Consider the following 24763-nt stretch of genomic DNA (forward strand, 5'->3'; position numbering starts at 1 on the left):
AATTCCCGGGATGGTGGGACTGGCACGTGATGAAGGATTGGATCGACGGGGCTTGTATTCACTGGTATTTAGGAGGATGAGAGGGAATCTTATAGAAACATATAAAATTCTTCAGGGATTGGACAAGCTAGATGCAGGAACAATGTTCCCGATGTTGGGGGAGTCCAGAGCCAGGGGTCACAGTTTAAGAGGTAGGCCATTTAGGACAGAGATGAGGAAAATGTTTTTAACCCAGAGAGTTGTGAATCTGCCACAGAAGACAGTGGAGGCCCTGGTCTGTACTCACGGCTGTTGGTATCGGCGCCGTTTTCCCCTCTGTTGTCCAGCCACTCCCAGCAGGAGTCACAGTAGAGTCGCACTTGCTCCAGTACGTGGAGGACGCGCATCTCCCGCTTGGCCTGGCCCTCGTCGGGCTGCGAGTAGACGATGTTGTGGAGGGCGGCGCTGGCCCGGGCACGGGCCTCCTTGGTGCCCCCGTCGACGGCGGAGCCTGCGGCCTCCCGCTCGCTGTCGTGCAGCAGCTGGATGAGCAGCGGCAGGCAGCCCGACTTGCGCATGGCCACGCAGCTGTCCTGAGAGCTGGACATGGCCAGCAAGGTCCGCGACATGTCCTCCTTGTCCCGGGTGGCCAGCATGGAGAGCAGCCAGAACACCATCTCCACCTGTGGGGGCAAACGCACCAAGTCCACCTCACTCTGCACTGGCCCAGCCTCCGTGTACACAACATCCAGTAACTCCCCACTAACATCGACAAAACAACCCCTCCCCTCTCTACCCCATAAACCGCCTCCCCATCTCCACCCCACTTCCCCACCCTCTTTCTCCCTCTTCCCTTCCCCTTCCATTCCCACCACTTGCCCCCCGCTTTCTGCCCCCATCCCTCCCCCTCCATCCTCTCTCCTCTTCCTCCCTCTCCCATCCCATTACTTCCCTCCGCTCCCCTGAGCCCTGGCTGACTTTGCACTCTGCATCAGCACATCCTCCGCTTTATGCAACATCCAGCAACTCTCTATTAACTTCTGCAAACCCCACCTTATTTCTCCCCCTTAAATCCTCCCTTCCTTCCCCATCTCACTCCCCTCTTTCCTTTCCCCCTTTTCCCTTTCTCTCCCCTCCCTCCCCTTCCCTTTCCCCATTTCTTCCCCCTTGCTCCTCTTCTCCCTCTTGCCCTCCCTCTCTCCCCCCACTTCCCCTTCCATTCCCAACCACCCCCCCATGCTTTCTGCCCCATCCCTCTCCTCTTCCCCTCCAGTCCTATCTTTGCCCCTCGTCTCTTCACCGCCCGAATCTACTCCCCCCCCCCTCACCCTACCCCCCCGCCACTTTCTTCCCCTCGTCTTCTTCCCTCACCCCCACTTCCCTCACCACCCTCTTTCCCCCTCTTCCCCTTTTGCCTCCTCTCCCCATCTTTCTCCCACTTCTCTCTCTCCCCCCCCTTCTCCCCTCTATACCCTTCCCCCCCCCTTCCCCCTTGCCTCCTCTCTAACCCCCTTGCTCCCTCTACCCCAATTCCCCCTCCCCTCCCTCTTAAGGGCCTGTCCTACGAGCATGCGACCCGCATGCGGCGAGCGCGACCAAGCCGGAAGCAGGGGTCGCGCGGAGGTCGAGTAAGTGACGTGAAGTTCGAGTGAAGTCCGCGGGAAGTTCGCGCGTGACGCACGACATCAAGACGCTGCGCACTGCGTCGAGACGCTGCGCACGCCCGTCGAGGCGGTTGCGGGCCAGCAGGCTGTTGCCGCGCGGAATTTTTAAACATGGTCAGTTTTTTGGAGCGATGTCGGGACCAGCTCCACACAACTCCATCCGGCTCTGGCGATCAATGTGGGACCGGCCCCGCGAGGCCGTACGGCTCAAGCGACCACGTTAGGTCGCACTTGACACACGCAGTCGCATGCTCGTGGGAAAGGCCCTTTACCCTCCCTTCCCTCTTCCCAACTCTCCACCCCCATTCCCTTCTTTCCCCTCTTCCCTCTCCCTCTTTTCCCTTTCCCCTCGTCCCCTCCCATTCTTCTAAAATGCCCCAACCATTTTATTTCCAAATACTCACCTTACTGCCCAAGTTGTTTAGTCCTTGAGGTAAATTATTCATTCTGTCCTCTGCGTCCTGATCATTAGACTGACCACGTCCCTGAACAAAGAGCAAAAGATTACTGAAATTTAGAAATGAAAATGATGGGAAAAATCTTTATTCAGTGCTGCCAAATGTCATTCATAAATTCATAGGTCCATCGATAGAATTAGTCAATCGGCCCATTGAGCCTACTCCACCATTCAATCACGACTGATCTATCTTTCATTCTCAATCCCATTCTCCTGCCTTCTCCCCGTAACCTTTGATGCCCTCACTAATAAAGAATCTATCAATCGTTGCCTTAAAAATAACCATGGCTTGGTCTCCATCACCTAGGATAGAAATAGTGTACAGGATTCGTTGGTCGGTGCAGACTTGGTGGGCCGGTTTCCTCACTGTATCTCTAAACTAAACTAAACTTTCACAAGAATATTGTGAACATGGAAGTGATGTACAGAGACAACATGTGTAGAGAGTTACTTCCAAGGGGTCTGTTAGAGTGGCAGATCAGGAATTGGTATAGGATTAAAAGACATGAGACCTGAGAGCAGAATTAGGCCATTCGGCCCATCAAGAATGAATAATAATTGCTTGAAAAATACCCAATAAAGTTCTCCACCGCCATTTGTGGCATTGGCTGCCTGTCTGTCCTTTCCTTCTTTGTGTTTTAATTGCATGTGTTAAATGTATGTTTTTAGTGTTATTTAGTTTATTTTATGTGGGGGTGGGGGGCACTTTTTCCAATCTCTTGCCTCGACGGAGATGCGATTTCTTTTCCGTATTGTATCTCCATCCACACTGCGGCCTAACATTAAGGAGTTGGCGGCCTCTGCTGGAGACTGATTTACAGAGCTCCAACCGTGCGTGCTTTCGGACTTAACATCACGGAGCCCGCGGTCTCTGGTCAGAGACTCCAAGCCGTGGGAGTTTCGACCTCCCCGACGCGGGAGCTTAGTTCGCCCCGAAGCGAGAGTTTCGATCTGCCCGACGCGGGGGCTTCGACCGGCGGCTGCGGGAGCTTCGATCGCTCCGACGGATGGTTCAACCATGGGAGAATAAAGAGGACGAAGAATGCCTACAGTCACAGTGAGGAACGTGGGGGAGTGCTGTGGTGGATGTTTATGTTAACTTTTATGTAGTTGTGTGTCTTGTTGCCCATTTTTTTCGTATCGCTGTATGGTAATTCGCAAAACACTGTACCTTAATTGGTACATGTGACAATAAAAGACCTTTGAAACCATTGAATTCATTTTGCACTTTGCAGCTCATCAATGTGTTAAAGGTCCAAATTACGGTTCATGTTTTACTCCCGGTCTTTTAATTTATGTTCAGAATTGACATTTTCTTTAGACAGAGACATCTGCTGAGGCGGGTGGATTACTGTGAGCTCCAGCTATCCCTTAATCAGCCCCAAACTATCTTTGATCGGACTTTGTTGGCATCACCTTGAACTAAAATGTCATTCCCTTATCATGTAGCTATACATTGTAAACGGCTCCATTGTAATCAAGTATTGTCCCTCCGCTGACTGGGTAGCGCACAACTAAAGCTTTTCACTGTACCTCAGTACACGTGACAATAAACTAAACCTGTAAACAGTTAATCACATCGCAGTTCACCAGACATTACATTTTGTCCAATTCCTCCATCTACGCCGCATCTGTGCCCAAGATGAGGTGTTCCATTCCAGGACATCCGAGATGTTCGCATTTTCAGGGAACGGTGGTTCCCCTCTCCCATCATAGATGAGACCTTTGCTCAGTCCGCCTGGACCTACTTAATCTCCCAGTTGCTAAACACTTTAAGTCCCCTTCCCATTCTCACTCTGATGTTTCCGTCCAAAGCCTCCTCCATTGTCAGAGTGAGGCCAAACGCAAATTGGAGGAACAGCACCTCATATCTCTCCTGGGCAGGTTACAATCCAGTGGTATGAATATTGATTTCTCTAACTTCAAGTGACCCCTGCATTCTCTCTCTGTCCATCCCTCTCCCACCCAAGCCCCACAGCTTTAGTTTTCACAGCTACAGCTAACAATGATCAGTTCCCTTTATCATTGTTACTTTTGTGCATATCTTTCATTCATTCGTTCGATATCTCTCTACATCATCGTCTATATTTCTTGTTTCCCGTGACTTAAAACGTCAGTTCCTTCAAGAGATGGGTCATGTCCCGATGTAAAATTTTGTGTCTATCTTCACCAGCATCTGCATTCCTTCCTACTCATTAGATTATGCTCTATTCTGTCCCAAATGAGTCAGACTCCAGCAATAGAGTTTCACAAGAGTCTGATCTTCAGTTTTAAACCCACAGCATTTAAAAAAACTTTAGTTGTCAGTTCAAAGGTGTGTGGGCGTTCCTACCCTATCGCCATTACAGTTATACCCTACCTGATTTCATGGGAATCCACAAATTCCGCGTTTTGGCTATTTGGACTTTAAAATCAATAATCGAGTTATAGTCACAAACGAGGAATCGCTGCAGACAAAAATTACAAATGTTTTAGTTTTAAAATTACTGTCTCACCGGCAAGGGTTTTATAAAAACAATTTGTAGATTTCTACATTATTGGGGCAGTTAATTTGCAAATCTATAGGAGTGTGTGGGCATACAATCGGCCTCACCATTTGAGGGCACTAATATCGCCAATATTCCCTTTTAAATGGGCATTTATTTACAGCAATGCTCCTTCCACCCTTCTCTGTAATTTAAAGTTACCTTTTCCTGCTCCGATGAAGGGCCTCAGATCTGAAACATTAACTAATTTTGTCTTTCCACAGATGCTGTCTGACCTGCTTAGTGTCATAGTCCTGATTTACCTTAAATTACTTAAATTCTTCCAGATCATACAGTCTGGTAATGTCCATTGAAAATCAATAGGGAACAAGATGCTAATTTCCGAGTAAGAAAATGGCCATAACTTTTTTAATACTTGAGATATGAAAGTGAATTTGGTGTCAAATTAAAAATGGGATAAATGGCAGACTCTTTTAAAATCCAACTTGTCCATGCCGACCAAGATGACCCATCCACACTCGTCCCACCTGCCCATGTTTGGCTCATAGCCTTCTAAACCTATCCTATCCACGTATCTGTCCAAATGTCTCTCTTAAACGTCATGACAGTGCCTGCCTCAACACCCTCATCTGGCAGCTCCGTTTTAGCATTGTCTGCTTTGTTATGGATGAAACAATGTCGGATGAAGGAATTCAAAGTAACATTAGCAAATTTGCAGATGACACAAAGCTGGGTGGTAGTGTGAACTGTGAGGAGGATGCTATGAGAATGCAGAATGACTTGGACTGGTTGGGTGAGTGGGCAGATGCAATGGGAGATGCAGTTTAATGTGGATAAATGTGCGGTTATCCATTTTGGTAGCAAAAACATAAAGGCAGATTATTATCTAAAAGGTGTCAAGTTTGGAAATGGGGGAAGTACAATGGGATTTGGGGGGTCCTTGTTCATCAGTCTATGAAAGTAAGCATGCTGGTACAGCAGGTAGTGAAGAAAGCAAATGGCATGTTGGCCTTTATAACAAGAGGAGTTGAGTCTAGGAGCAAAGAGGTCCTTCTGCAGTGGGCCCGAGTGAGACCACATCTGGAGTATTGTGTGCAGTTTTGGTCCCCTAATTTGAGGAAGGACATTCTAGCTTTTGAGGGAGTGCAGAGTAGGTTTACAAGGTTAGTTTCCGGGATGGCGGGACTGTCATATGCTGAGAGAATGGAGCAGCTGGGCTTGTATACTCTGGAGTTTAGAAGGATGAGAGCAAATCTTATGGAAACATTAAAGATTATTAAGGGTTTGGACACGCTAGAGGCAGGAAACATGTTCCCGGTGTTGGGGGAGTCCAGAACAAGGGGCCACAGTTTAAGAATAAGGGGTAAGCCATTTAAAACGGAGACGAGGAAACACTTTTTCTCACAGTCTGTGGAATTCTCTGCCTCAAAGGGCAGCGGAGGCCGGTTCTCTGGATACTTTCAAGAGAAAGCTAGATAGGGATTTTAAAGATAGCGGAGTCAGGGGATATGGGGAGAAGGTAGGGACGGGTTACTGATTGGGGATGATCAGCCATGATCACATTGAATGGCGGTGCTGGCTCGAATGGCCTACTCCTGCACTTATTGTCTATTATTGCAGACTTTTCCTATCCACACACATTGAAAAGTTCATCCACATTATCAGAGAACATGCAATTATATACCTTGTCTGGTTCTCATAGAGTCATATGGTGATGCAGTGTGGAAACAGGTAACTTGCCCTCACCAACCAACATGTCCCACCTACACTAGTCCTAACTGCCTGCGTTTGGCCCATATCCCTCTAAACCTGCCCTATCCATGTACCTGTCTAATTGCTGCTTAAGCATTGTGATATTCCCAACCTCAACTGCCTCCTGCGGCAGCTTGTTCCACACACCCACCACTATTTGTGTGAAAATGTTACCCCTCAGATTCCTATTAAATCTTTCACCCCTCACCTTAAAGCTATGTTCTCTTGTTGTTGATTCCCCTATTCTGGGTAAAAGACTCTGTGCATTTAACCAATCTTTTCCTTGGCTTTTTACTGAACGGCATCTCGTAAGTACCAAATTTCCTTCCAAAAATACCTAAACTATCACTGTTTTTTTAGAGATACAGCATGGACACAGGCCCTTCGGCCCATGCTGACCAATGATCACCCTTACATTAGTTCTATCCTACACATTAAGGGCAATTTTACAGAGGCCAAATTACCTATCTTGACTACACCTCTTCCCACCCTGCTTCCTGCAAAGACCCTATCCCCTACTCTCAATTCCTCCGTCTATGCCGCATCTACTCCCAAGATGAGGTGTTCCATACCAGGACATCCGAGATGTCCTCATTCTTTAGATAACAGGGGTTCCCCTCTTCCATCATAGATGGGGCCCTCACTTGTGTCTCCTCTGTAACCCCGCAGCTCCGCCCTTGCTCCCCCTCCCCCTAGTCGCAACAGAGACAGAGTCCCCCTCGTCCTTACTTTTCATCCCATCAGTCGTCACACACAACACATAATCCTCCAGCATTTTTCCACCTCTAACGAGATCCCTCCACTAGCCACATCTTCCCATCTCCACCCCTTTCCACCTTCCGCAGAGACCGTTCCCTCCGCAACTCCCTGGTTAACTCATCCCTTCCCAACCAAACCACCCCCTCCCCAAGTACCGTCCCCTGCAACCGCAGAAGGTGCAACACCTGTCGCTGTACCTCCTCCCTCTACTCTGTCCAGCGACCCCGACAGTCCTTTCAGGTGAGGCAGACGTTCACTTGCACCTCCTCCAACCTCATCTACTGTATCTGTTGTTCAAGATGTGGACTCTTATACATCAGCGAGACCAAATGCAGACTGGGCGATCGTTTAGTTGAACACCTTCGCTCAGTCTGCCTGATCTCCCAGTTGCTAAACACTTTAATTCTCCTTCCCATTCCCACACTGATCTTTCTGTCCATTGTCAGAGTGAATTGGAGGAACAGCATCTCATATTTTGCCTGGTCAGCTTACAGCCCAGTGGTATGAATATTGATTTCTCTAACTTCAAGTAACCCCTGCATTTCCTCTCTCTCCATCCCTCTCCCACCCAAGTTGCACCAGCTTCTCTTTCTCACCCAACAAACAGCTAACAATGGCCTGTTTCCTTTATCAACATTACTTTTTTGTATATCTTTCATTCATTGTTCTATATCTCTCTACATCATTGTCTCAATCTCTCGTTTCCCTCTCCCTGACTATCAACCTGAAGAAAAGTCTCGACCTGAAACGTCACCTGTTCCTTCTCTCCAGAGATGCTGCCTGGTTCGCTGAGTTCCTCCAGCTTTTTGTGTCTATCTTTGGTTTAAACCAGCATCTGCACCTTCCTACACCTATAAACCTACAGGTCTTTGTAATATGGGAGGAAACCAGAGCACCCAAAGAAAACCCACGCGGTCACAAGGAGAACGTGCAAACTCCGTATCGACAGCACCCAAGGTCAGGATCGAACCCAGGTCTCTGTCGCTGTGAGCAGCAGCTCTACCATTGCGTCACTGTGCCATCTCCGGGTTCGACCCTGGTCCAATTTAATTGTCCAAATTAATAATGAAAAAAAACTACTAACTAGGCTCCAGAGGATAAAATTAAATTATCTGGAGCTTTGGTTGCAGCCTACCATTACTGGGACACTTAGTGTTCTGAGACACTTACTCCTAGTTGTCATGGAGACCACTTCGCTTTGACAAGACTCGATGTAAAACCTGGAGCTAACAATAAAATCAAAGTGCGGAATATTTTGTGCAGGGCTCTGAGGCTATTGTTAACCCTAATTGTTATTCAAAGGCTCAATGAAGAACGAGTAATCTTGAAAGTAGACACAAAATGCTGGAGTAACCCGGCGGGACAGGCAGCATCTCTGGAGAGAAGGAGTGGGTGACGTTTCGGGTGGAGACCCTTCTTCAGACCGATTCTTGAAATCTTGAAACAGCAAATCATGCCAACATTAAATGCACAATAATGTGAATTTACCAGTTGAAACATCCAAAGGCATTTAATATGAGGATTATTATAAAATAAAGAAAGCCAATGAGTTCATAAATTCATGTGATAGGAGCAGAATTGGGCCATTCGGCCCATCACCTACTATGCCATTCAGTCATGGCTGATCTAATGTAAATTTATCATGTGAAACATCCAAAAACATTTAACATGAGGATTCTTATTTAAAATAAAGAGGAAGACAATGAGTTCCTAAATTATAAGAGCAGAATTAGGCTATTTGGCCCATCAAGTCTACTCTGCCATTCAATCATGGCTGATCTATCTTCCCCTCTCAACCCCTTCTCGCCATAACCCCTGACAGCCTTACCATTCAAGAATCTAACTATCCCTGCCTTAAAAATATCAGCAAGTAGTTCAATGGAAATAATAATTCAATATTTAAGAATGGATGCAGAGACAAAGAACTGCAGACGCAAGTTTACAAAAAAATGCACAAAGTGCTGGAGTAACTCAGTGGGTCAGGCAACATCCCTGGAGATCATGGACAGGACATGTTTTGGGTCAGGACAAAATGAATTTGGTCATGTCAATTATCATCCAGTAGCAATATTTTACGTATAAAATAGCAAATCTTCCCATTTATCTTACACAGATTAAGGTTGCTGTATTGTTAAATCGGTTTAGTTTGTAGGCACATATGAATCTTGAATCTTTTTCCTTCGCCCATACCAATCCTTCAAATCAGGATTACATTCGAACACACATCACGTTTACCCATGTACTTCAAAGCAGCATTGAATTATGAAGAAAGTGGATAGACTTGGTTTATACTCTCTAGAATTTAGAAGATTGAGAGGGGATCTTATAGAAACTTACAAAATTCTTAAGGGGTTGGACAGGCTAGATGCAGGAAGATTGTTCCCGATGTTAGGGAAGTCCAGGACAAGGGGTCACAGCTTAAGGATAAAGGGGAAATCCTTTAAAACCGAGATGAGAAGAACTTTTTTCACGCAGAGAGTGGTGAATCTCTGGAACTCTCTGCCACAGAGGGTAGTTGAGGCCAGTTCATTGGCTATATTTAAGAGGGAGTTAGATGTGGCCCTTGTGGCTAAGGGGATCAGGGGGTATGGAGAGAAGGCAGGTACGGGATACTGAGTTGGATGATCAGCCATGACCATATTGAATGGCGGTGCAGGCTCGAAGGGCCGAATGGCCTACTCCTGCACCTAATTTCTATGTTTCTATGTTTCTATGAATTCATTTTACTAACATAATTCCATGCAATAAATGTACCTATTCTACTACAATGAAATCACCAGTAAATTCCTGCTAATTTGTGGTTTTGTAGGTTAATTGGCCTCTGTGAAATCCCCCCTAATTTGTCGGGAGTGGATGAGAAAATAGGATAACATAAAACTAGTGTGAACAGGTGATCGATGGTCGGTGTTGACTCGATGGGCCGAAGGGCCTTTTTCCATGCTGTATTTCTAAAGTAAAATTAAATTTTAATGATCCGAACAAGGAGAAAGAAACTTAGAGGCATGACTAGAATTTTAATCAGAGGCGCAGCAGTAAAGTTGCTGGCTTACAGCGCCAGAATCCCGGGTTTAAACCTGACTACGGGCGATGTCTGTACGGAGTTTGTACGTTTTCACTGTGACCGTGCGGGTTATCTCCAGGGCATGGAGTCGTAGAATCGTACAGCATGGAAACAGATCCTTGGGCCCAACTTGCCCATACCAGCCAACATGCCCCATCTACATTAGCTTTCCAGTTCCTTCCCACAATCCAAAGACGTGCAAGTTTGTAGGTTAATTGGCTTCTGTACATTGTCCCTAATGTGTAGAACCCGTGTACGGGGTGATCGCTGGTCGGCGTGGACCCAGAGGAACGAATACCCTGTTTCCATGCTATATCTGGAAAACTAAATCAATCAATATAAGCAGCCATCATACTCAAAGGACTGCATTGTATATTTTTAAATGAATCATTTCTCTTGCTAAATCTTGTCCCTTGGACATGCTCTGGTGTGACAATAGCCTTCTTTTTCCTTTGGCTTACGACGTGAGGTTTCTTTTTCTTGTCACCCTTGGCGTGGGATAGAAATGGATATAAATTGCCTAATTACAGTTTATCCAGTGGCACAGAACAGTCAAGTGTCACTAATGGTGCTTTAATTACTGTTACTGTATTAATGGGAGTCTTTTTGTTTTCATCAGAGAAGTGACTTGTTCTTTTTTTTGCCCTGTTGGCAGATGGAACATGTCGCCAGGGTATGTATGAATCACCAGGTGGTACCAAACCTTTCCTATTCCCTTACAAGAGGCGTCCTTTTTACACGAGTTCTTCAAGCTTCCACAGAGTATAGCACGACATCACACGAGAGATCACGATTCTGACATCTTGATAGATTGACTTAATAAAATTAATCAACGTTGGTCTTCCTGCGGGGAAGCCATGTGTTTTATTCGGAAGAATTACAAAGCTGAATATTCCTTGAAGTTAAGTAGCTAAATAGGGCAGAGGGATGAGAGGGTACAAACACATAAATCACCAAAAGATGAAGCCCCTTGGGATAAAAATCAACAAAAAGCCATTAGACACAGGGGTTCTTTTCTACATGGATAGAAACAAAGGCGTACATATGGATAGACCTTTGATGGACCATTGTAGGGTTACAAAGATTATACGTACTACACTTCTGTAACGAGACCTGTAAGCTCTGGAAACTCCCAGCAGCATCTGTGCGTACAGACACAGAGTTAATATTTCAGGTCGAGTGCGGCACAGTGGCGCTGAAGTAGAGCTGCTGCCTCACAGCGCCAGAGACCCAATTCGATCCTGACTGCTGGTGCTGTCCCTGCAGAGTTTGTACATTCTCCTTGTGACCACATGGGTTTTCTCCGGGTGCTCTGGTTTCCTCACACACTCCAAAGATGTGCGGGTCTGTGGGTCTATTGGCTTATGTACATTTCCCGCCACTGTCAATGTTGCAAAAGTGGGATAATATACAACTTGCATGAACAGGTGATCGCTGGTCGACACAGACTCGGTGGGCCGAAGGGCCTATTTCCCCGCTGTATCTCCAAACTAAACTAAACCTTTTGGCAGAAAGTCTGTGGCCTGCTGAGTTCCCTTGTCACGACTGAGAACATGGGCCACATCAATAGAGGACACCAGGCTGGTGTTAACAATGTCAGATTCAGCACAGTACCTCACACAGGGTGACCTGAAAACACTGTGAACATCTCCATTCAAGTCCTTGCTCTTTATTCTTGTCAGAATGATCACAACCTTGTTCAAATGCCAAAAATAAAAACATTCTAGACCTTGGATTCCATTTTACAAAATGCCCTGAAGGGAGAACAGGAAAGATTCATTGGAGTGAATCCAATAATATTCCACCAGGGGCACCGCACGATGGCAGCCTCGCCAACAGTCTGTCTTTTCGTCTTTTGTGTAACTAAAATCGAGACCCGGGTTCGATCCCGACTACAGGTGCTGGTGTTTGTACGTTCTGCCCGTGACCACGTGCTCCAGTTTCCTCCCACATACCAAAGACGTACAGGTTTGCAGGTTAATTGGCTCTTTGTAAAGTTGAAAATTGCTCCTAGTGTGCAGGACAGTGCCAGGGTATGGGGATCGCTGGTCGGCGTGGACTCGGTGGGCTAAAGGGCCTGCTTCCACACTGTATCTCTAAACTAAACTAAACATTTGAGGAAGGGTTTCGGCTCGAAACGTTGCCTATTTCCTTCGCTCCATAGATGCTGCCGCACCCACTGAGTTTCTCCAACATTTTTGTTTACCAACCACTAAACATCACCATCACCCTGGCCACGCTCTCAATTCACTCCTGTCATTGGGAAGAACGTATATGAGGCTGTAAACTGTAACTTCCAGGTTTAGGAACAGCTTCTGTGCTAACCCCCAAATAAGCTCTGAACTATATAGACTTGGGGGCATTATTTTTGCACTATTGTGTGTGTGTGTGTTGTGTGTGTGTGTGTGTGTGTGTGTGTGTGTGTGTGTGTGTGTGTGTGTGTGTGTGTGTTGTGTGTGTGTGCAAGTGTGTGTGTGTGTTGTGTGCGTTTTGTGGGACACATGACAGTAAAACACTCTTCACTCGTGACAACATTGAATAATTTGGATCATTTTAGAGGCGACTTGATGGAGGTCTGTGAAGATTGTAAATGGGTTTGCTTCGGGCCAAAATAATGAACAAAAAACAAAATGCTGGAGGAACTCAGCGGGTCAGAGAGCATCTTGGAGGGATTGGACAGATAATGTTTCAGGTTGGGTCGAGAGAAGAGTCCCGACTAGAAAGGACGCTTTGTCCATTTCTTCCACAGGTGCTGTCTGATCCATTGATTTCATCCAGTACTTTATCTTTTTGTTCATCAGGTTACACAAAATTACTGGAGGAACTCAGCGAGTCAGGCAGCACCTGTAGAGGGAATGGGTGGATGATGCTTCGGGTCGGGACCCTTCTTCAGACCAATCCGAAACGTCATCTGTCCATTCTCTCCATAGATGCTGCCTGACCCATTAAATTCCACCAGTAAGCTAGAAAGAGTGCAGAGATTGATGAGAATGTTGCCAGGATTTGAGGGCCTGAGCTATAGGGAGACATTGGGCTGGCTAGGACTTTATTCCTTGGAATGCAGGAGGATGAGGGGTGGTCTTATAGAGGTGTACAAGATCATGAGGGGAATAGATCGGGTAGATGCTGAGTTTTCAACCCAAAGAAGGGGATCAAGAACCAGAGGACATACATTTTAGGTGAGAGGGGAACAATTTAATAGGAACCTGAGGGACAATTTTTTCACACAGCGTGTAGTGAGTCTATGGAACGAGCTGCCAGAGGAGGTAGTTCAGACAGGTACCATAACAACATTTAAGAGACATTTGGACAGATATGTTGAAGGAAAGATTTAGAGAGATATGGGCCAATTTGAACTTGGAGAATGAGTGTAGATGGGCATTGTGGTTGGCTTGGGCAAGTTGGGCTGACGGGCCTGTTTCCGTGCTGTGTGAATGAATGAATGCATGAATGAATGATTGAATGAATGAATGAATGAATGAATGAACATTAATGTATGTATGAATGAATGAATGAATGTATGATGAATGAATGAATTTGTCACATGTGACAAATACTGTGTCACAGTGAAATTCTTTGTTGTGCATACCCAAGGTACGGTTGGAGCGATAGATGAATCAATCAGCACAGCCAGCACCAGCATAATCAAGGTCCAGTCTCGCCCTGGACACTCCCTCTTCTGCCCTCTCCCATCAGGCCAGAGGTATGAAGTGTGAAAACAATAAAATAGATTTGATTGGAAACTGAAGGTCCTCTGATCAGCTACAGTGTGGTCCTGACCTCCCATTTACCTCATTGGAGACCTTTCTTCGTCTTGCGTTTGAGGACAGCAGAAGTCTGCAGCAGGGCGATGCCATCCGGTTCGACATCCTTAGGTGCCCGCCCTAAAAAGGGCGCATGCTCCGGGTTGGCGCCAAGCTGCCGCGCTGCTGCTGTCTCTGTTTGTTGTTGTTCGCCTGACCTTTGAACTATCTTTAGTCAGAATTCAACGTAATATCTTTGCTCTAAATGTTGTACGCTTTATCCTGTATATGGCCACTGATGACAGTGATCATATTCCTTTTGTATTTCCTTAATTATATTATATTTTCTTTGACAGGATAGCACACAAACAAACGCTTTTCACTGTACCTTGCTACACGGGACCATAATAAAATAAACTAAACTAAACTCTCTTCGTTAAAAAAAAGAATCAGACGGGAGACACAAAATGATGGAGTAACTCAGCAGGTCTTGAAAATTCTCTGGAGAAAAGGAACAGGTGACGTTTTGGGTCAGAACCCTTCTTCAGAGCCATTAGGTGACATTTCAGGTCAGAAAACCTTCTTCTGAAAACGACTGTCTGAAGAAGGGTTCTGACCTAAAACGTCATCTGCGTAAGAAGGGTTCCGAAATGTCACCTATTCCTTTTCTCCAGAGATGATGCCGGACCCACTGAGTTACTCCAGCACTCATACCAAGTATCTTTGGTATGAGTCAGCATTTGCCTACACAAGAATCTGATGAGATCTGGTCATGGACTATGGGAATACAGAAGAAGTCAGGTTTTGTGGGATATGGGAGAGTGCTACTTTCTTCATGCATTTGACAATCCAGCAATAATTTCCCACAGGAGAACCCAACATGCTAACAGCATACATCTCCCACAGAAGCCTGTCTCTCTAGTACAGTACTAAGTTCTAGGAGCAGAATTAGGCCATTCGGCCCATCAACTCCATTCAATCGTGGCTGATCAATCATTCCCTCTCAATCCCATTCACCTGCCTTCTCCCCGTAACCTCTGACACCCGTACCAATCAAGAATCTGTCAATCTCCACTTGGAAAATATCAATTAACCTGGCCTCCACAGCTGTCTGTGGCTCTGACTAAAGAAATTCCTCCTCATCTCCTTTCTAAAGGTACATCCTTTTATTCTGAGGCCGTGGCCTCGGGTCCTAGACTCTCCCATTAATGGAAACACCCTGTCCACATCCACTCCATCCAGCCCTTTAACTATTCGTTAAGGTTCAATGAGGTGCCCCCTCATCCTTCTAAACTCCAGCGAGTACAGGCCCAGTGCCGACAAACGCTCATCATGTGTTAACCCAATCATTCCTGGGATCCTTCAATTTTGCTGGTCCCAGGCCCTTCCATTGTGACTCTAAATGTGATCAGGGCTCCAATGCAGATTTATTTTTCCCTCTTGTCTTTTAATGCTACCTGTACCCAAGTACAGACTCAAGTAACGCTACATTTTAGAAAACTTAAATCCAATCACAAACAAGCTGGACAATTTCAGGTGCAGATATCGGACCTATTACTCTTCAAGTACCACTTTTTTTTTAGTTATTTAGTTTTATAGAGATACAGCGCGGAAACAGGTCCTTCGACCCACCGAGTCTGCGCCGACCAGCGATCCCCGCACACTAACATTATCCTACACACCCGAGGGACAATTTACATTTACACCGAGACAATTAACATACAAACCTGTACATATTTGGAGTGTGGGAGGAAACCGAAGATCTCGGAGAAAACCCACACAGGTCAGGGGGAGAACGTACAAACTCCCTACAGACAGCACCCGTAGTCAGGATCGAACCCAGGTCTCTGGCGCTGTAAGGCAGCAACTCTACCGCTGCGCCACCCTGCCGCCCTTCAGCAGATTTTTAAGAAATTATGAATTTCGGCCCTTCAGCCCACACTGGCAATCGATCACCCATTCACACTAGTTCGATGTGATCCCACCCACTACACACTAGGGGCAGTTTACAGAGGGCAATGAACCGACAAACCTGCACATCTTTGGAATGTGGGAGGAAATCGGAGCACCTGAGGAAACCCACGCGGTCACAGGGAGAACATGCAAACTCCACACAGAGACCCCACCCGAGGTCAGGGTTGAATCCAGGACTCTGGCACCATGAGACAGCAACTCTACCACTGTGCCAACGTGCCGCCCCCACGGGAAGAAATCGGAAGCAAGAAAAGACCAGGACAAATGACTGCTGGCAACCGATGACTTCAGGCAGGGTCGTTCCCCGATGGGCCAATTGCTGGCTGGGGAGGTGTGATCACAAGAGGGATACATTGTTGTGAACTGTGGAACTGGTTCACCAACTCCACTGATACAGTTGGCCCACACTATTAAATCTCCTTTCCACTTCAGAGCTGGCTCGAAGGGCCGGATGGCCTACTCCTGCACCTATTGTCTATTGTCACTTGTAAATCTATATTAAATTATAAAACGACTGGACAAGCTCGATGCAGGAACAATTTTCCCAATTTTGGGGGAGTCCAGAACCAGGGGCCACAGTCTAAGAATAAAGGGGAGGCCATTTAAAACTGCAATGAGAAAAAAATGTTTTCACCCAGAGAGTTGTGAATTTGTGGAATTTTCTGCCACAGAAGGCAGTGGAGGCCAATTCACTGGATGGAGTTAGATGGAGCTCTGGGGGCTAGCGGAATCAAGGGAATATGGGGAGAAGGCAGGCATGGGTTACTGATTGTGGATGAATCACAATGAATGGCGGTGCAGGCTCGAAGGCCCAAATGGCCTCCTCCTGCACCTATTTTCTATGTTTCTATGCATTCTTTTTTAATTAAAATATTCCGATAAATATATTCTGCATTTGATATTTTTTTCTTCGCTCTACATGTTGTGTATTGTATTCTTTTATCATATTATCCAATTTGATGAGATAGCTTTTAACTCAATCCTAAAATTAAACCTAAACTAGCAGTTTGGTGCATGGAAGCCAGTCTGTTGAAAAGCCACAGTGCTGTCAATCTGCTTATAAATGGCTATTTAATTCCTCAGCTATCTATGTATGTGTTCTCAGAGTCATAGAGGCAATCACCATGGAAACGGGCCCTTTGGTCCAACTTGACCATGCTGACCAACGAGCACCATCTAAGTCTATGTCATAGGTCAAAGGTGGTTAAACTGAATGTGTCAAAGCAAAGAGCTCACTTCTTGACAGCTGACTATCAAGAGCAAGACATGGTCCAGAGATGTTGCTGTTTTGCTTGGCATGTCCATTATATGGCAAAAGGAGAGTGTGTGTTGTCACTCGAATGAGGCAAGAGGGTCCATTACAAGAAGAGGGTAGCACAGTGGCACAGCGCCATAGACTCGGAATCAATCCTGACTATGGGTGCTGACTCCATGGATTTTGTACGTTCTGTCCATGACCTGTGTGAGTTTTCTCCGGGAGCTCCAGTTTCCACCCACACTCCATATAACTACAGGTTTGTAGGTTAATTGGCTTGGTATAACAGTATATTGTCCCTAGTGTGTGTGGGATAACGTCAGTGTGCAGGGATCATTGGTCAGCGCGGACTCAATGGGCCAAAGAGCCGGTTTCCGACGTGTACCTCTAAAACTAAAACTAAAGAAACCTTAAAACTGTGGACTTTGTACCTCCCAACAGGTTGTGTTGTTGGCCAGCTGCCTGCCCCTTTTCCGGGGTTACGTCCGTGCCCGGGTGGGATTAGAAAGGGAATACGCCCTGTCTGTGGGCACCCTGAGGGAGTTCCGGGACCGCTGGGCTCCGCAGGGTGTTGAATGTATCCTCAATAAGGATTGTATCATAATTGTATAATAGTTTAGTATGGATATATGTTTGTATTGTATTTATGGTGGTGGGTTCTGGCTTGTTTTATTGTAGTGTAAATATTATTTTTTAATAATTGAATAAATTTTTTGAATTAAAAAAAAAACAAAAAAAAAAAACAGGTTGTGTTGAAGAAAGTATGTGCGGTTGCACCAATCACAGAAGTACCGCGTTTCCAATTTGGCACGGTGTGGCCGCGGTAGACTTGCTGCCTTACAACGCCAGAGACGCGGGTTCGATCCCGACTATGGCCGTTTGTTTGTACATCCTCCCAGTGACCAGCGTGGGTTTTCTCCGAGATCTCCAGTTTCCTCCCACACTCCAAAGACGTACTGGTTTATAGGCTAATTGGATTGGTAAAATTGTAAATTGTCCCTAGTGTGTATGGGTTGGTGTTAGCGTTGGCTGCTTGGCATGGACTCAGAGTCATGAAGTTATAGAGTCATACAGCGTGGAAACAGGCCCTTCGGCCCAACTTGCCAACAACGGCCAACATGTCCCAGCTACACTAGTCCCACCTGCCCGCATTTGATCCATACTCCTCCAACCCTGTCCTATCCATGTGCCTGTCTGTTTCTTAAACGTTGGATAGTCCCAGCCTTAACTACCTCCTCTGGCAGCTTGTTCCATACACCCACCATTCTTTATGTGAAAAAGTTAGCCCTCAGATTTCTATTAAATCTTTCCCCCTTCACCTTGAACCTATGGTCATCAATTCACTCTGGGCAAGAAATCCTGTGCGTCTACCCGATCTATTCCTCTCATGATTTTATACAGCTCTATAAGATCTCCCCTCATCCTCCTGCACTCCAAGGCGTAGACTACCAGCCTACTCAACCTCTCCCTATAGCTCAGACCCTTGAGTTCTGGCAACATCATCGTAAAGGACTCAGCGGGCCGACGGCCCTGCTTCCACGCTGCTCCTACACTAAACTCAAAATTAAACTAACCCTTTGCAGAGAAAGAAAAGGCAATAGCTGGACTGAGAAAGAGAGAGCAGTTCTCCATTGGGTGAGCTTTGGGCCTCTGCTCTATGTTTTGGGGAGTTGCCAAGAGGAACTGGATAATGGGCAATGCTTATGTGACCAAAGCACAGTGGTCCATGTTGGACCAGACCCATGTGTGGCTCCTGGCCAGAGCTAGACCTGCCCATCCTCCAAAGCAGCACAAGGCCAATGTCAATCTCAGAAGGAAAACGGCTTTAATAATGGCCAAAGGGACAAATAAATAAAAACTGTTCTATTCTCAAAAGTGTCATTTATTTTTTGACATAGGCCTTTAAAAAGGCATTTTATGAATAGGATTTTTGGAGTCTAAGAGACAGAGTCATAGAGCACAGAAGCAGGCCAGTCTGAAGAAGGTTCCTGACATATCGTCACCTCTCAATATTCTACAGAGATGCTTCCACAGCTGCTGGTTTCCTCCAGCACTAAGTCTTTTATTTATAGAAGCAGGCCCTTCGGCCCAACACGTCCATCCCGACAAAGGTGCCCCAGTGGAACTAATCTAATTTGCCCATGTTTGGTCCATATCTCTGAACCATTCTTATCCATATATCTGTGTAACAGTCTTTTAAATGGTGTTATAGTACTTGCCTCAACTACCTCCTCTGGCAGCTCGTTCCAAACACTCACCACCCTCTGAGTGAGACAGATGGCCCTCAGAATCCTATTAAATATTTCTCCCCCCCCCCCCCACCCTAAACCTGTGTCCTCCGGTTCTCGATTCCCCCACTCTGGGTAAAATACTCCATATCTATTCCTGCGTTCGCAGGATGTATTCCCAATCCAATTACAATTCACCCTATCAATTTAAAAGGCTGGATTTGAATCGGATCTGGATCAACATTTTCACAGATCATTGCTAAAAAATTAATTAGACTTTTTGTTATCATGAATGATGAATTGTGGTGAGCAGTGTACATTGTAAAACACATTCAAGATGGTGGTAATGTGCAGAGGATGACAGCATGCCGTGGTCTTGAGATTTATGAGACAATAGGTTGAGACTGAAAGCACTGAAAGCAGAAGACTCGGAAAACAGACAGAATTATCCTGTGACAAATCTGAATAAAGCATTTTAATGTTTTAATGTAGCAAAAGCAAGCATTTGGTGATTTTTAATGGCAAGGGAATTGATTGATTTATATATATATAAAAAAACACACACACACATATGTATATATTAACACACATACACACACACACATACATATATATATATACACACACACACACACACACATATATATATACACACACACACACACACATATACACACACACACACACACACATATATACACACAAACACACACATATATGTATGTGTTAATGTATATGTGAGTGTGTGTGTGTCTGTGTGTGTGTATGTGTTAATGTATATATGTGTGTGTGTGTGTGTGTGTGTGTGTGTGTGTGTGTTAATGTATATGTGTGTGTGTGTGTGTGTATGTGTTAATGTATATGTGTGTGTGTGTGTGTGTGTGTGTGTGTGTGTGTGTGCTAATGTATGTGTGTGTGTGTGTGTGTGTGTGTGTGTGTGTGTGTGTGTGTGTGTGTGTGTGTGTGTGTGTGTGTGTGTGTGTGTGTGTGTGTGTGTGTACTTTAAATGGGGATAGCGATGAAGAAAATGATTGCTGCACAATACTTAAATATTAACATGGAGAGACACATGTTTCCTCATCATCCATCATCTAAAGAACCCTTTGCATTTGACAAGATGCATTTCACCAACGCAAAAATAACATTAAGCAGATATCTTTGCCCGAGGGTCATAGGAGAAATCGTAGGAGAAATCCAATTTTGGCAAAGGTTGCAGGCTGAATAATAATTGTTGAAAGGGTAACATTGCGATGGTGCATCTCTCCAGGGGTACACATCGACAAGGGGGATACATTAACGGAAATTGTTGAAAACGTTGATGGGCTTGACAAAGAAAATGCTAGAGAAAAATCACAGACGTTCGTTCTCCAGCCAGTGGAACAGCTCACTGCCCCAGCCATCCCGATGCTTATTAGTATGCGTCTTCTAATGCATGCATGGTCTGCCCCAGAGAGCTGTACAATTCAGAACTCCTACCTGACTCCCCTCATGGGAGCGAGCGATAGATTCCGACATCCCCTGTCCCAGTTTTCATCACCACGAGACCCTGTCTCCCGATCCCTTCAGCCTTCAAAGCCGAGCATCTCCCTAACCAAGCCGCGGACTCCAGGCAGTGCAGCAGCTAAAACACATGGATATCCAGCTTGCACTGCTCCCTGTGAAACAGTCGACGACTGCCCGTGCATCCAGAGAGCGGCAGGGGGAGGGGGTCAAATGAAACCCCATGTGCTGAACAGGCACGAGAGGACAGGGCAGCAATTTACCCTGAAATCACCAGCTCCAGCATCGCACTGTCCCCCCCTCCCCGCTAATCTGCGAACACGATAGACAAGAGGCTGGGGAGAGAGGGGAGGGAGGGAGGGAGGGAGAGAGAGAGAGCATCACATTCACTGCCTTCTTGCTGCCTCCCTTATGTCATCTCCGGCACCCAAGCAGTTAATCTTTTCACAACCAGCATCCTAGCAACACCGTGTATGTAAAACAAAATCAGAGTCTGTGAAAGGGGTCTTAAAGGGGCATTTTTATCCTGATGATTTTTTATTATAAATCTATTTCTTGTTTGCACATTTCCAACTGGTATTCCCTTCAACACACAATCCTTTGCTGTTATGAAATCACGTGTTTCTTTTCCGTTTGCAGGATTACACCCACATTCAGTTTTAATTTTGCTTTGTCCCATGTTGCGTGTTGTGTGAAATGTACATAGTGGGATGGAGATGGGTATTCCGCCCAATGCAGGAAAGGGAAGCAAATCTTGAGCGTTGGATTCAGTGAGAGCACTGGAATTCCACAGGTAACACATGCAGGATGGAGCTGCAGACGCTGGTTTAAACCGGAGATGGACACAAAAATCTGGAGTAACTCAGGCAGGGTCAGGCAGCATCTCTGGAGAAAATAAGGAATAGTTGACGTCTCGGGTCGAGATCCTTCTTCAGACTGAGAGTCGGGGAAAGGGAAACGAGAAATATGGAAGGTACATAGGACAAATGAATGAACGATATGGAAAAAGCAACAATGATCAAAGAATGGTAGAGCCTGCTTCCATGCTGTACGACTCTATCTGCAGTTTCTTGTGCCCCCATGCATGGGAATTGATTGATTAAAAGATACAGCATGGAAACGGGCCCTTCGGCCTTCCAAATCCACACCGACCATCGATCACCCGCTCACTGTATTTCTATGTTATCCCAATATCTCAGCCACTCTCTGCACACTCACGGTACTTTACAGAGGGCCAATTAACCCCCAAACCCTAGTGTCTTTGGGATGTGGGAGGAAACCGGAGCACCCGGCGGAAACCCATGCAAACTCCGCACAGGCAGCACCCGAGGTTAGGAACGAACTTGGATCTCTGGCGCTGTGAGGCAGCAGCTCTACCAGTTGCACCGTCACAGGGCACAATGTTCCATCATTACTAATAAGGTTATATGTTATAGGAGCAGAATTAGGCCATTCGGCCCATCATGTCTGCCTTGCCATTCAACCGTGGCTGATTTATCTTTCCCTCTCAACCCCGTTCTCCTGCCGTCTCCACCATAACTCCCGACACCCGTACTAATCAAGAACCTGGCAATAACAAATGAATCGCCTCAAAATGTTTCTCATCACTTGTTTTGGAAACAGCACTCATGCTGAGTTCCATTCCATATCCCTTCATGATATCGGAGAGGCAATTTGGCCCATTGAGTCAATGCTAGCTCACAGAGCAATCCCATTGGGGGAGTCCAGAACCAGGGGCCACAGTTTAAGAATAAGGAGTAAGCCATTTAGAACGGAGACGAGGAAACACTTTTTCTCACAGAGAGTGGTGAGTCTGTGGAATTCTCTGCCTCGGAGGGCGGTGGAGGCAGGTTCTCTGGATGCTTTCAAGAGAGAACTGGATAGGGCTCTTAAAAATAGCGGAGTTAAGGGATATGGGGAGAAGGCAGGATTGGGGATTATCAGCCATGATCACATTGAAGGGCGGTGCTGGCTCGAAGGGCCAAATGGCCTACTCCTGCACCTATTGTCTATTGTCATTGCCCACTTCTTGTCTCTACTATACTCTCCTCACAATCCCGTCATTTCTACCGTATTGCTACGCTCGAGGCTGTTTATGGTGGTTAATTATCCAACCGACCGTCATGTCCTTGGGATGTGGGAGAGAATCGGAGCACCCGGGAGGAATCCAGGCAGTGCTAGAAATCACATGCAAACTCCACACGGACAGCACCAGAGATCAGGATAGCTTAGGTTTTGGTTTTGAGAAGATTGTGACCACCCATTACACGCTTGAGTGACCATTCCCCATGGTCAGTTTAAACACCAAGAGAAAATAGACTATTTCAACAGATAAGGCTGAAAATTATTTTAAAATGACAGATTCTGAAATTGAGGCAGAGAGTCGTAGTGCCACCCAGCCCTTCGGCCCAACAGAGCCGTGCCGACCAGGATGCGTCATCTAAGGTCGTCCCATCTAGAACATGGAACATTGAACAGTGCAGCCACAGAAGGGTGTGGAGGCCGTCAACAGATATTTTTAAGACATAGATTCTTGATAATGGGGATATGAAGGAGAGATACTGTAGATCAGCCATGATTGAATGGGGCAGTAGGCATGATGGGCCGAATGGCCTAATTCTGCTCCTATCACATGAACTTATGAGCGGGTCCTTCAGCCCACAATGTGCTGATCATGATGTCAAGGTACACTGATCTCATCTGCCCGAACGTGATCTAAATCCGTCTCTTCCTTGCATTTCCATGTGCCGATGTATAAGCTTCTCAGACACTACTATCTGGCACTAGCGTATATACCACTATCTTTTGCCTGCATTTGTCCCATTTCCCTCTAAACCTTCATTTATCTTAAATAAAAACAAGACACTGCGCTAAATAGGCAGCAGGTCAGGTTGCATCTGCCGGGGGGAGAAGAGAAACAGAGTTAACGTTTCATATCGTCAGAAATGACAATATATCTTTGACCTGAAAGAGAGCTTTATGGAAGGATGATCAGCCATGATCATACTGAATGATGGTGTTGGCTCGAAGGGCCGAATGGCCTAATCCTGCACCTATTTTCTATGTTTCTATGATAATGTTTGGGAACTCACTTCCCTCATGAGATCAGGAGGTTTAAGGTGAGGGGGGGGGAAAGTTTAATAGGAACCTGAGGGGTAAATTTTTCACACAAAGGGTGGTGGGTGTATGGAACGAACTGGCAGAGGAGGTAGTTGAGGCAGGTACTATCGCAACATTTAAGAAACATTTAGACAGGTACATGGATAGGACAGGTTTAGATGGACATGGGCCTAACGCAGGCAGGTGGGACTAGTGCAGATGAGACATGTTGGCTGTCGTGGGCAAGTTGGGCCGAAGGGCCTGTTTCCACACTGTATGACTCTATTTGTACAATTGCCAAGATGGAGGCTGAGCGTTCCCTTCCCACTTCCCCCTCCAGTTACCCAGGGATAACTGTGATCTACAGCCTGTAGTGACACGTAGGCCCAGACATAAATATGTTGCTCCCCTTTAGTCTTCACCAGGGGCAGGTCTGCAGATGGGCATGAACTGTTTTCATTTATCATATGGTCATAAGTGATAGGAGCAGAATTAGGCCATTCAGCCCATTACTCCCCCATTCAATCATGGCTGATCTACCTTTCCCTCCTCAGCCCATTCTCCTGCCCTCTCCCCATAACCCCTGACACCCGTACTAATCACAAATCTATCTATTTCTGCCTTAAAAATATCCATTGACAGCCTCCAAAGCCTTCTGTGGCAAAGAATTCCACAGTTTCGCTACCCTCTGACTAAAGAAATTCCTCCTCATCTCCTTCCTAAAGGAACGTCCTTTAACTCTGAGGCTACGACCTCTAGTCCTAAACTCTCCCAAGGTGGAAACATCCTCTCCACATCCACTCTAT

General features: G+C 46.0%; 1 protein-coding gene across 2 annotated transcripts in view; it reads right to left on the reverse strand.

Annotated features, from left to right (window-relative positions):
- Positions 1–24763, reverse strand: part of apc2 (APC regulator of WNT signaling pathway 2) — a 127657-nt gene that overhangs the window by 27813 nt on the left and 75081 nt on the right. Inside the window, exons 1-3 of one of the 2 annotated variants that reach the window (XM_055658950.1) lie at positions 20835–21184; positions 2048–2128; positions 287–662 (exon numbers count right to left, since the gene is read on the reverse strand). In XM_055658950.1, coding sequence (XP_055514925.1) covers positions 287–662; positions 2048–2128; positions 20835–20873 — 496 coding nt within the window. In that variant the 5' untranslated portion in view covers positions 20874–21184. Of the gene's footprint in view, positions 1–286; positions 663–2047; positions 2129–20834; positions 21185–24763 lie in introns of those variants that run through there. The other variant, XM_055658949.1, reaches the window with a different exon arrangement.

This window comes from Leucoraja erinacea, chromosome 29 (assembly GCF_028641065.1).
Source record: "Leucoraja erinacea ecotype New England chromosome 29, Leri_hhj_1, whole genome shotgun sequence".
In the NCBI taxonomy this organism is placed as follows: Eukaryota; Metazoa; Chordata; class Chondrichthyes; order Rajiformes; family Rajidae; genus Leucoraja; species Leucoraja erinaceus.